Raw genomic sequence first — 14023 nt, forward strand, 5'->3', positions numbered from 1 at the left:
ACTGAAAAATAATTGAATCAGTCTGTACAGGACAGAGCTGCAGGCTACGTCAGTTTAGTCTAAGTTTGTACCTGATGTTCTCAACATTGGACAAGTAGGCAGTACTAAAATACAACTTCCAGTTACTTTCTATAAATTGAGCTAATGTTAAGTTACATAGCAGCAATGTAACTGCTGTAGAAGTTTTCCTGCTCAGCTGCGCAGTCTGAAGGGGAGATGTGAGCTAACTTAGCGCTAACCGGCTTCACTTTTCCAGCAGGTGGGAAACAACAGACTTTTCTAGGTCTTGAGAAGCAAACATACTGTAACAGACACCGTACATTTACTGCCAGAATATTTTCCTCTGCTCGCGTTCACCGTCACTTTCTGCCGCTCGGACAATCAAACACTCGCTACGCATCTCCTGATTCAGAGTTACGCTGCTCTTATAACCATCTGTCACCTATGTTCTGCATAGAACGAGGAGAGGAAGCGAGCCGAGCATTGAGTGCTGCAGAGTGAAAACATTTGTAACGCATAGTTTAATGATCGTGGGAAATTTTTGTTGTGGCGGTCGTGATTCAGCAGCGGCGCTGATATGTGAAATAAAAAAGGGTGACAATTTTATTTTAGTATAACTCTATATATTATGTATGTATTATACATAATATATAGAGTTATATTGTTGTATCTATGTATTTTAACAGGTAAAAAGTATTGGATTGGTTGGTACACAGCAAATTAAATAATGTAGTCAAGAATAATTGCAAAAGAGATCATGTCTTTATTTTATAAAAAACTCATCAGCAGTGTTGGGCGTAACACGATGATAGCTCCCCTGATGGATCATACGTAGCCTAAATAGATTTCTAAAGGCTATGTGTTTGTGCTTTAACAAATTACTTTCATGATCAGAGAGGCTGCTGTCAGTTCATCCTGACCGATCCTGTCGGAGTGTCAGGAGATTCAAATAATCAATGACGTTATGCTGCTGCACCTCGTGCGTAAATGCGCACGTCTTTCTTAATGGGGAGACGATCCTATTTTATTTACCCCGCAAAGCAGCTGGGCCGGACTCTGTCTCCCCATCCACCCTGAAGCACTGTGCTGATCAGCTGTCTCCAGTGTTCACAGACATTTTTAACACCTCACTGGAGACATGCCATGTGCCAGCCTGCTTCAAAGCCTCCACTATCATCCCTGTCCCCAAGAAACCAAGGACCACTGGACTAAACGACTACAGACCCGTCGCCCTGACCTCTGTGGTTATGAAGTCCTTTGAATGCCTTGTGTTGTCCAACCTAAAATCCATTACAGACCCACTCCTGGACCCCCTGCAGTTTGCCTACAGAGCCAACAGGTCTGTAGATGATGCAGTAAACATGGCCCTTCACTACATCCTCCAGCACCTGGACTTCCCAGGAACCTACGCCAGGATCCTGTTTGTGGATTTCAGCTCTGCTTTTAACACCATCATCCTGGCCTTGCTGCAAGACAAGCTCTCTCAGCTGAACGTGCCTGACTCCACCTGCAGGTGGATCACAGACTTCCTGACGGGCAGGAAGCAGCACGTGAAGCTGGGAAAACATGTCTCTGACTCCAGGACCATCAGCATCGGTTTCCCTCAAGGCTGCGTTCTTTCCCCCCTTCTTTTCTCCCTGTACACCAACAGCTGCACCTCCAGTAACCAGTCTGTCAAGCTCCTGAAGTTTGCGGATGACACCACCCTCATTGGGCTCATCTCATCTGCAGAGAAGGTGATTGGCTGCAAACCTCCATTCTCTTCTGGACCTGTACGCCTCAAGGACTCTGAGGCGAGCAGGAAAGATTGCAGCTCACTCCTTCCACCCTGGAGACAAACCCTCTGGCAGGAGGCTGCGGTCCATCAGGACCAAAACCTCTCGCCACAAAAACAGCTTCTTCCCGTCTGCAGCTAGCCTCATTAACAAGGCCCGGGTCCCCCACTGACACTCCCCCCTTGCAAATGATACAAAAGTTTCTGCATATGTAAATACTGTTTCATCTCGTGTAGGGCACAGACCTGGCACGTCGCACATATTTGTTGTTGATTGTTGATGTATATTTTTATGTTGTCAATTTATATATTTATATGTACACAATATTCTCTTCCGTTGCGTTACTTCTGCACGGCACAGACTTTGAATAATGCACATGTATATATCTGTAACGTTGTTCTTCCATTCCATATTTCTATATTTCTATATTTATTTATGTTGACTGTATGTTTGTCTACATGTAGCATCTTATCACCACAGCAAATTCCTCGTATGTGTAAAAACCACTAAAGCTCCTTCTGATTCTGATTCTGATTTATGACATCCACCCACACGATCCGCGGACATAACTCTGCACATCGCTAGAACCCACCTATGCAGCAAATCTTACTATCAGACTAATGCACCCATTAAATAGCAGTGAAAGTAATTAAAAAGAATAGCAAAAGTAGTGTAAAGCATTACAATTCAGAGACAGTAATATTGTAAAATAACTAATTATTCTCAAATGACTGTAACTAGTAATCTATAATGTAGGCCTATTACATTTTGGACAACACTGCTGCAGTAAGTCTTGTTAATTAGCATTAAGGGGTCCATCCATAAGTAACACAATGACAGAATGTATGACTACTTGGGTCACAGGTTTCATACATTTTCTGTGGTAAAAGCTCTAAAAGCAAAAATTCTATCAGAATGGAGGCCCGTGGTGTAATTTGTGTCAGTTTAGGGGTCCTAGATGTGAAAAAGTTTGAGAACCACTGAATTAGCCTATAGGCTACATTCCAAATATAAACAAGGATGTTAGACATAGGCCTATCATATTCCATTGGCAACAACAGGCTTCAACAATTCAACAATTTAACAATTGCCTATAATCACGTAAATGCCATGCCTGGTTACTATAAACTGCACTTTTGTGGCCCCAATTGTGATTATTCTGTTAAAAGAAAATAGATAAAGTATCACAAAGACATACCTTTGCTATTACCACGGACATAAAGTGATGTTTAGTTGCACGTTATGTCTGTTTGATCCAGATAAAAGCAGCATAGACGTAGAGAGACTGGGCCATACAGCTTTAACATGCTGCGTGCGCTCCCGCGGACGGCAATCAGTTTTCGGGGGATGATCAGTTTTCAGCACAACATCTATATGCTCTGCTGTGCATTCTTTCTGGCCACGTAAAATCTGATTTCAGGTCTCAGGTGTTAATCATAGAATGTATGAGGTGTTCACCTATTTAATCCCAAATTTTTCCTAGCAATTTGAGTACATGCATTTTACTCCTTAGACCTCCCTAACACACACACTGTATGCCCTTTTTGATTTTATGTTGGTTAGATTAGTGAAATATTAGGTTTTATACTCAGTCACAATAGTGACCGGTGCGAAATGGCATAGTCAAAATTCATACAAATTCTTCAATTAGACCTATTTACAAATTTTAACTTAAAATAACATATGCTACTGCAAATCTCCCTATACCTCCCATTGTCAATATGTTGTTTAACAATGTTTTCCTTTTCAAATTAAAAACTGTCTACTCATTTACAAAAACGAATACTATAAATTGGAGAAGTAACTGAGTTAGATTGACCTAACAGTGACTAACATCATTGCCAGAAGATGAGTCAGGTATATTATCCAGCAAGTTCAAGCAAAAAAACCCCAAAAAACATTAAAAAACTCATTTTCATTTCAAAAACATTAAGCATGTCAGAGCAGACAGACATAAACTGTGCCTTAAAACATAGTGCAAAACGTACTAAGGCAGTGCATAATGTATGTGCACTCCACAATAGGGCTTCATTATATACATGTACCCTGTAGGCGGTGAAAGGATCCACAATTCATACCCAAATCGGATTGGTTTGCCCCTGAATTGCTTGCAACTATGCCTACCATAATAAGGTATCATGCTTTTGTCAACTGATAACCATTTTGGGTATGGCATCATTTTCTAAGACTAATTCATTGCACTGAAGATGGGTCGTACTTTGTACAGAGGGTCGTTTGTCACCTCTTAGTTATCCACCAGATGGATTGAGGCCATTATCTCAACAAAGCGATTCCTTCTCATTGCATTTGAGATTGCTTCATTGTAGACATCAGGGTCATATGACCAAGACATGTGCTGCTGCAGAAAAGAACTGTGATGTGAGAAGATGTAAGAAGAACCCCATAGAAAGTCAGCAACTCACCCATGTTGAGATTGGTTTGCACTGAAAAAGTATTTGACACAATTAATAATAATTATTCAATTAACTGACACTTTTATCAAAAACTACTTTCAATTGCTATATATGTCAGAGGTCACACACCTCTGGAGCAACTAGGGACTGGACTTAAGTGTCCAGCTCAGGGACGCATATGTCTTAGCTACTGCTCTGTCGGCACCTCTCTATTGACATTTCAAACTAATTGGTTCTCAGAACATCTGCCTCATTCCCCAGATAGTTTACCTCTAGATTGCCATTCAATAGTCTACCTACAGTATCTGAGCCATCATCACAGTCGGTTTCAAATGCCACTTTTTCAAGTGTAGGAATGACCATGATGCTGCACACAGCACTTAGGGTGTCACATATATCTAGGTGGTCCAACACATCTGATAGTTTTAAAATGTGTGAAAATAAACAACCTCTTACCAGCAAAATATATATGCAGGAGTATAATTCTCAAAATATATCAGTAGTAGACCCTTAAAAGCATATATGTACAAAATATAATAATTCTATCTGTTCATTCATTTGTTTTACTTACTACTTTTTGTAGTAGTCTGAGGAAGACAACTTCTTCCAGATGTGCAAGCAGGAAGTAATCTTTTTCAGTCATGTGTCCTTGATCAATTTTAATCAAAACAATCTATTTTTTCATTTTCTAGTTGAATTTCTTGCCCAAAGCCTACAATACATATTTTAGAGCTTCAGAAATAAAATAAAAACAATACAATTGTAACCGGTGGGATTGAACGGGACATTTCCAGGGACAGCTCCAGACGGGTACAGGCCACCAAAACCGGGGACTGTTTGGTCACCCTATCTTAGTGTCTCTGTATCAGCTTTTTGTCTTTATTAAGATTTTTGTTTTTAAAACAACAAAAAAAACAAGGTAGTCAAGTATCACAAACCAACACAGTAGTAAATGTCCATTAAGTAAAGAATGAATAGATGTTTCGAAAAGAGGCAGATAAGAATATAGTCAGAAAACCACTGTAAGAGGCCTACATACTATCTTTGCGATATCATGCTAGCTTTGCTTTTGTAGCCTTTATGCTAATACTTTACAAAAACTAAATAAATGATAGCGTAAATTTTAATATATATACTATACGGATATATTATTACTAAACTGCTTTTAAAGTTAAAATATAAACTTTAGCAGTGTAGATATTCACTGCAGGCACATTATTTTGGATTTTGAGGAATTCATGTCATCGTCGGTAGGGAGTTTAGACATGGTAGTTTTCCCTGGAGAGCATTATTGAGCAATTGTAAAATGGAATTAAAATAATAATGAAGTGTTCATTAATTGTATTCTCCTGCCTCCGCAGGTGTGAAACAGTCTGATTAGATGACTAGCACAAATCAGTAATACTCTAAGGAACCACTATGGTACAACAATGAAGCAGACTCCCTCAAAAAAATCAATGTGGCACATCAGATTTAATGCATTTAATGCATGTCTCATTATCTCATTGTTTGTTTTGTCTGTTCATCATGACCACATGCTGTTCATAATGAAGCTCTCCCTTATGCTGCCAAAACAGCCCTGACCTGTAGAGGCATGGGCTCCACTGTGTGTTCTGACAACTTTCTATCAGAACCAACTTTTCCAACAGCTTGACATACAGTAGCTCGTCTGTTGGATCGGACAACATGGGCCCGCCTTCTCTCTCCACATGCATCAATGAGCCTTGGCCGTCCATGACCCTGTCGCCGGTTCAGAGCTTTTCCTTGGACCACTTTTAATAGGTACTGACCACTGCAGACCATTTTGGAGATGCTCTGACCCAGTCGCCTAGCCATCACAGGGTTAGGGGGGTAGGCTGCTTTAAAAAAAAATAACTACCGCAAAAAGCTAATAGTCACATAATCGGTGTCAGGAGTTCATGACTTTTAATATACATGACGTGCACCTGACTGAAATTCACATTTTGTTTAAAAGGTTGGTTTTAATTAGTATGCCGTACATACCCATCAGAGACGATGCCCTCTGCGATCTCACAGACGAGGACGAAGAGCAGGATAAAGGTGAGTAGCCAACGCAGGTTGTGACCAGGAAAGTGAAGCCAAGTGCTGTGGTGGATGTGGACCTTTGAACTCTGGCTGCCCCAGCCTTAAACATGAGACAGAAAATAAAAAGCATCAGGGGTGTGTCACTTTAAAAACCACAGTCACACATAGTGAAATAGAAGTGGGACTTAACTAATATTCTGCAGACAGTCACAAAATATTGATATAGATTGAAATGACAAAAGCTGTAGCTGTAAATTTGTGCTCAAAAAATAACCTAGTCTTAATTTAGTGCTTTCCACTGCGAGTGCGATCAGTGAGCTACATGACAACATGCTCTCATACTCACAGCAAGGCTGAATGACTAACATAAGGTAAACTAAAAGGATGAATCTGCTGGGATAAAGAGCAGCCTGCTAGAGTATGTTATTGTCATTTTCATTGTCCCTTCACTTTGCTACATTTTTGTCTCAACTCAGACTTTAATATAATATAACAGTGATTCAGTCATTATTAATGCGAGTCACTGCTGTCATAAAACGCATCTCTCTAAAATGACATAAACGACACCTCTGCTGTTGACACTTCAGCTGTTGGACAGTTTGTCAGATAAGTGCTGGCACAAGCAGGCAATCACAAATACACACACACACACACACACACACACACACACACCCATGCACCCTTTATCTGCTTCTTTTCCAAACATGCAAACACTTGCACAATTCATACCATCTGCTCTGTGCAAAATAATCAAACTCAATATCACAATATTAACACAAATTGGTATAACATATAAAATTATCAAATTGTTGATACATGCAATGAACTGTGTTCCAGTGTTCAGAAAAAAATGTGTAAAACAAATGCTGTATGTGAACAATTTTTGTCAGTTTTTAAATTGTAATTTATTTGCACTTATTCCTTTGGCTAACAGCAAGTAATCAGGAATATGGGACTCATCCAGGGTTTAGAGTAGAAATGATTAGTCGACGGACAGAAAATTTATTTGCAACTATTTTGATGAATTAATTGTCAGTCATTTTATTAAATCACTGGTTCCAGCTTCTCAAGTGTGAAGATATTATGGGTTTTTTTGTCTTATGTTTTATTAAATTATACATATTTAGGTCTTGGACTGCTCGTGGGACAAAATAAGACATTTGAACCTGTCAACCTGTGCTCTGGGAAATTGTGATGGACATTTTTCACCATTTTCTGGCATTTTATAGATTGAATAATTAATCCATTAATAAAAAAAAAGGTAAAGATGTTGTGGTGCATGTATCCACAGCATCCTTTTACATTGGTAGCCGTGATGTGACCAGCTGAGCCAACACTGAAGAACAACACATTACATAGCTACACAGAGTTATCTTCTATATTTACATTGCATAGCAGGCGAATAAATCTTTTTCATAGCATTTTTATTTGTTAATTAACATTTGTTGGTGCAAGCTATTATTCAGAAGATTTTTAACATATGGTTTCAAAAAGTGGTAGTCTAGATGTCCCCTGCATCGCCAGTGTAAAGGACACTCCCTGCTCCCTCCCTACAGGTCGAACTACTCCATGCTTACCGCTTCACCTCCACTCTCCTCCTGCTCACTTTCTCACTCAGCCCTGTCACTTTATCACTCGCTAACACACGCCTCCTCCTTTGCCTGGCAGGGACCACAGCTCTTCTTACTCCACCAAGTGCCTGTGCCTGCACTATGTCGGGTACTGCAGCTGATGTTGAAGCTACCGCAGCCCCGGAAGCAAACATAGGCTATCGGTTGTTTTCGCTCATTTGGCGGAAGACGTTTGAAGATTTTCTTTCTGGGGGGAGGGCGGCGTAACGCAAGAAACAGAGAGCAGAGGGGGTGGGGGCCAGTGAGAGATGTGATTGGGCCGACCCAGTCTCAGCCACTGGCCACTGTCCATGTAATGGGCCGATCGTTTTTTAAAAACAGTTCTATAAACACATAATTAACGTTACACCGGCCCCAAAGGTGCATCGCCAGATTAGCAGTCCAGCTGCAGGGCACAATGGAGTGCAGAATATAATAGGCTACATAAACAGGAGTCTGGCTCAAGAGGCTTTGACAGGCAACTCAAGGTGAACAGAAAAGCTTTCACTCCCCAGAACTTATTAGTTAAGCAGGAAAGCTCAAGGTGACAGGAGGAGAGAGAGGAATTACTGTTTTATTCAAGCAGATGTTTTTAGCAACAAAAGACACAGACCAACATTCTGCAAATATGACAGTTATTAGGCTACTTAACAGCAAACCAAAGTTTACAGATCGCTGGCGCTACAATCTTACATTAGACTGACAGGACAGCTGATTTGGTTGCCTAGCAACATGAAAAAAAAAATGCAGCGCACTGCTCTTGTCCAAATTCAACCAAAAAAGGCGCTGCTGTGCGCCTGCCGTTTTCAAACCTGCAAAGCACTTTCTGTCTGATCAGGGCCTGACACTGTCTTTCATTGAGTGTTTTTAGTTTTTCCACTCTCAGTCTGCTAATTAGCATAGTTTAGTTGTATGAAATTAAATTAACATTTTTATTAAAAACAAGAAACAAAAAAAAAAACACTGAAAACTCCTGCACACTGTCAAACTTGAAAAAAAAATATGACTGATGAAGGTCTAGTACCGAAATGTTGTTAATAAAGGCTATTTTTTGTGTGCGGAGTTTTCTTTTTTACTGTTGGTGATATAATGAACCATGTTGTACAATGTTCCCTATCTTAATTTAGTGAGTTAGTATGCTAACATTCGCTAAAACCAAAACATTTCAATCACCCCCTGGTAGCTGGCTCTTCCATGTTATTTAGCGATTTGATGCTATAAAAAATGTGTTTTAGTTCATTATTGATAGCTGAGTTAACCGGGTGTATAGGCGGGACCTCGATACCGCGGCTCAAACCCTGATCACTACTGTGGTTCCAAATGACGTCACATATCCGGGCTCCTTTTTTCTTAATTTTTGTACAGTGGGAGGAAGTGGAGACGGGTGGCCCCGCGGTGTTTGAACCTGCGTCCAGTCTGTAGGTCCACCAACGCACCATGGCTCACGAAACTCTGAAAAACTATCAAACAAGGCTGTGCTTGTTACTGCATTGTCTTTTTTGCCGCCTAAAATACTTTCATAAACACCTATTAGTGTACTGTTTAGCTGTAATTTGAGAAGTTTGTGACCAGGCTGACATTTTTTTTTCTTCTTTGCCCTATGTCACATGTTTCGTTGTTCTGGCTGGTTGTAGGTCTATCCAGTTGCTTCCAAAGCATACGCTGTATAAACGAAGTGGATGTAGCCACTGTTTTGTGGACTACTGTTCTGAAGTCACGAGTTTGGCATTTTGGACCATCTTGTTTTTTTGGAACCAGGAGTGACCATATTCAGAAAAGAGGGTGTAGCTAGCTAGCTTGGTTAGCAAGGTGCTGTTGTTAATAAAGGCTAAGGCACAAGGTGCTAACCAAGCTCGCTGTGATATTAACTGGGATGCTAATTTTGGCTAGCAAAAAATAGGCTTAAAATAAAATGTAAAAAATTTTATTAAATTAACCGAATGCTGAACAAGACATTTTAGATGACCAAACTGTTACAATTAAATAGCATGAACTGAAAACCCTGCTTTATCGTCTATTTCACTCTACTTACTTTACTGAGGCAATAAACCAAGCGAGAAGTAGGGTTTTCTCTGTTACTTTTATACAATCTGATGTCTTTTTGCAATTAGTGGAGTTGCCACCTACTGGTCGAGAATCAAAAATGAACTGAGTTGAGACTAATACACATCTGTGAATTCGTCTAGTGATGCCAGACAAGGTGCTAGTGGCAAAGTCTGGGGATCACCAGTTGGATTCATTCTCTGGGCATTGCCATCCACAGAGCCATGTCTAGCATGGCTTAAAAGAGTTCAGTGACAGAAACGTAGTATGGGAGAAAAGCCTACTCCAAAAAACAAAAGAGAGAAGAGAGAGAGAAATAGAGAGAGAAAGTGTGGATTGGCTTCAGCTTCAGGGCCTGTCAGCAACTACTGAATTGTGCCTATAGCAATAATTTTGATAAAAAAATTTACATATTAACACTGTTATCCGTCATTGTGTAGTCAATGTATTTGCTACACAAACATCCATTGCAAATGGACCCTTTGCTAAGCCACACCCCGAATACACAGCTGGCCAATCACAGCGCAGTATAGGACTCGCTCTAACTAAGGTCCGACACTTTCATGGCATTGGACTTAGCAACAGAAACTAAGGGGGGCGGGGCTTAGCGAAGGGTCAATTGAGGAGAAAATACCATGACACACCTGTCAGCGAGACAGATAACTGTGTTGCAGCTGTTTCGGTCCCTCTCGTGAAAATGTGAAGATGTCTGGGCTGGGCTAAGCCCCCAATGTTTCAAGAGCCTAACAACGGCCCTGCATGAGAGCAAGTATGGATGCATACGCGTGAGCTCAAAGACAAACAAAATGGAATGAACTGGGAGTGTAATGTATAACCGAGGAGGACAATGTCTGTGTTCAATATAATTAGATAAGTTGCATGTTTAGTGAACAAGGAACACAGAGCCAATCAAAACAGTTGTATGTATGAGTCCCACAGTGTTGTCCTCACTGCTTTCACATGGACACATACGCATGGTATGCACAAACTCTGACATTACAGGGCAGTTGAGGAGGCCAGGGCATGTGTTATGATGCAGAGCCGGTCCATTGCATGCTTATGATGACACTAATAGAAAGACCAGGAGCAAGGAAGATAGCAAAGGAGGTGTAACCTAATGCCAGCATGATGGCATCTGTTTAAAGAGTTACATTTGCTTGCAGCTCAAGAAATATGTACTATATTCCAGAGGCTCTTATTTCTCCTGTAGGCTATGGCAGAGTCTACACATACAGAGAGGGTGTTTTAACTAGAACATGCTCATTAATAAAATACAGGTAAAGTGTATTAAAGTGTATATACTCTATAATGGAAATAAAACATTTACAAGGTATGCTTTTATTAGTCTTTATACAGATAAACACTGGTTTGATAGAACATGCCTTAGTTCATTAATGAAAACAAGCTGATAGAGAGAAAACTGAGAAGGGCAGAGAGAGAACATGCTGAGACCCTTTAATCTTATTTCAGGACCTGGTGGAGTTCACCTGAGCATATTGTGTGTGTGTGTGTGTGTGTGTGTGTGTGTGTGTGTGTGTGGTCTGTGTTGGGAAGTGTGTGATGGGAAGAGGCTGAGCATCTCACCTCCCAGCGACACTCACCGATGAAGAGGATGGGAAAAGTGATGAAGAGGAGGAAGACATGTGGCACCACATTGAGCGCATCCAAGAAACAGCCGTTGTTCAGAACCCCCTCGTCCACGTTGTAGGCCACCGAGTTATTCTCGTTCCCACAGAACGCCAAGGACATGGTGGAACCGGGACTCTGCGGGAAACCGGCCGGCGGAAGAGGAGGAGGAGGGGTGGGGGGGACCAGACACAGAGGACAAAGAGATTTTAAATAGAGGCTCTCAGAACATGTCGTCCTTTAACAGGGAACACCGATGGCGTCTTCAGTAGGCCCCGGTTATTCCCAAAGTGACCTCCTTCCTGCGCCCTCCCGAATCCAGCTCCCAGAGATCGGATCCAATGAAAGAGAGGAGACACAGAGAGAGAGAGAGAGAGGGTCAGAAGCGGTCACAGCCCAACGCAGCAGCTGCTCCCTCCCCTCTCCTGCAGTCTAAGCAGCTTTCCCGGCCACACTGGTGAGAAACATCTGCATCCCGTCTGCCCGCAGTCCTCAGACATCCCCTAAAACTGAAGCAAAGCGCTGCACAGCTCCAGTGGAATGCATTCAGACACGCTCACATATACACACGCAAGCGCGCACATAGGGCGAGAGCAGCGGTGGCATTCTGCAGTGCACCTGCTATTCCCGTCTCTCTGCAAAGGAGAGCTCAAAGTCGACCTTGGCAGGCGAGAACAGAGGGAGTGTGCAGGAAAGCTGGAGCACTGAGCTCCTAGAGCCACTTAATGTAGGGGGGCGACGGCAGGAGAGAATGATGAGAGAGAGAGAGAGAGAGAGAGAGAGAGAGAAAAGAGAGAGAGAGAGAGAGAGAGAGAAGGGTGTGTGTGTGTGTGGGGGGGGGGGGGTACACAATATGCATATTAAACGTCAAGCAAAGGCAGCATGGGCATGCACTGAAATCTAAATCCACGTTTTCAGTAATTACATAGCTAACTCTACCTCTCAGTTATGTATTACCTTCTTTCGCATTATATCTGCTAGAGTAAGAAAAGGCCACAATGGTGACTCAATAACTGAGCTGAATACAAATAATAGAGACATCAGATATTAATGAATTGGATGGATACCTTGCGCGTCCGGTCCTGCGTGGAGGGATCCCGCTGCAACCAATGGCAGCTGACTTGCTCCGAGGGATCAGCAAAGAGCCACATGGGAGCAATTTTGGTAATCCATGTATTAACAGGGACTGGCTCGTGCTCATTTCTTGGTAGTTAATATGATTTATGTAACAAGTAAAGAGATTTAGGCTTAAATGCCAGGGGTTTACATGCGTGCTTAGTATATACGTTCCCTTCCATTTAATAATTGAAATGTCTGACTGCAGGTTTGCATTGTGCATGAGATGTTTTGTTTTTTAAAAATATATTAAAACATAAAGCTGAGTGGGATATAAATAGGACTAGCTTCATATTAAATCCAGCCAGAATGTAAAAGTTTGGATACAATTGCAGCATTTGTGGCAGGATGGATTTACCTTCTTCCCATTAAAAATTCATTCAAAGTCATTTTGGGGAAAAAGACAATACGTGTTAATTAAAATGTTGGATTGTCTGTGCTGCCATATGTATTGGTTTGCATGCAGTTCTTGGTGAAGTTTAAACAGTGCGATGAATATTACGCAAACCTGCAGTGGCTTTTCACTGCAAGCACAGCCTAGGCAAGATTTATGTTATAGGCATTTAAGAGTTGTTGTTGTAGTGAAAAGATGCAGTTCTGATTTGGAAAACAATGAAAACAGACACCAGATATAGGCTATCTGAAAGTGAAAAAAAAAAAAATCCAGCTAATATTTCAGTATTTCAACACCCAAGATGAAGAATTCACCTCAACTGCAGCCACGTCCTCTCACTTCTTGTCACACAGTAATTTCTCCTTATTTGGAAAACCATACACACACCAGTTGACAGTTGGGCACAACATGGGGCTTGAATAAGGAGACTGATATTTCCACGAACAAATGGAACCTATTAATAAAGATGGATTTTTCACCAACTAAATGATAACGGATTTCATCTTGGAATATACCGCCAGCATCAAAGCCTCAAGTAAATAGCATTACATTTTCTTCATGCACTGTGTCTGTATTTCTTTTCTTGCAGCATGGCATGGTTACAGTTCTGCAGTAGCCTACATCAGAAATAAACCATGTCCATCAGTGGGTTGCCTGGGGACAGCTAAAGCACAAGAGAGTGAAGGAGAAATAAAAAAGAGGATGAGTGGAAAAGCAGCAGCAGCAGCAGTAGCAGCGATCTTAGAACTTAGGTTTAGGTTAGTATAGCTGGGGGGCTTGCAACAAAGACTGAGACCAATGTATTCCTAAAATCATTGAATCTCAAATACAGACTCTGACATTGTTATGTAGTAACATCTACTCTCTGACACAGAACCACAGCTACACACCGATGCCAAAAGGATTTGTTACCACAGTGTAACAGCGAAACCAGTACAATCAATATTTCACACTCCCCTATAACTCGTTACTAGAAATAACCCCATGAACCCCAGCGAT

At 41.3% G+C, this 14023-nt stretch overlaps 1 protein-coding gene across 1 annotated transcript in view; it reads right to left on the minus strand.

Moving 5' to 3' along the window:
* Nucleotides 1-11845, minus strand: part of abcc8 (ATP-binding cassette, sub-family C (CFTR/MRP), member 8) — a 67472-nt gene extending 55627 nt beyond the window's left edge. Inside the window, exons 1-2 of the mRNA XM_038706603.1 lie at nt 11490-11845; nt 6194-6335 (exon numbers count right to left, since the gene is read on the minus strand). Of these exons, the coding sequence (XP_038562531.1) occupies nt 6194-6335; nt 11490-11637 (290 nt within the window). The 5' untranslated portion in view covers nt 11638-11845. The remainder of the gene's footprint in view (nt 1-6193; nt 6336-11489) is intronic.
* Nucleotides 11846-14023: the final 2178 nt, after the last annotated feature.

Source organism: Micropterus salmoides, unplaced genomic scaffold, assembly GCF_014851395.1.
Source record: "Micropterus salmoides isolate LMB-PRFRI ecotype aquatic unplaced genomic scaffold, ASM1485139v1 Ms_hic_scaffold_8, whole genome shotgun sequence".
In the NCBI taxonomy this organism is placed as follows: domain Eukaryota; kingdom Metazoa; phylum Chordata; class Actinopteri; order Centrarchiformes; family Centrarchidae; genus Micropterus; species Micropterus salmoides.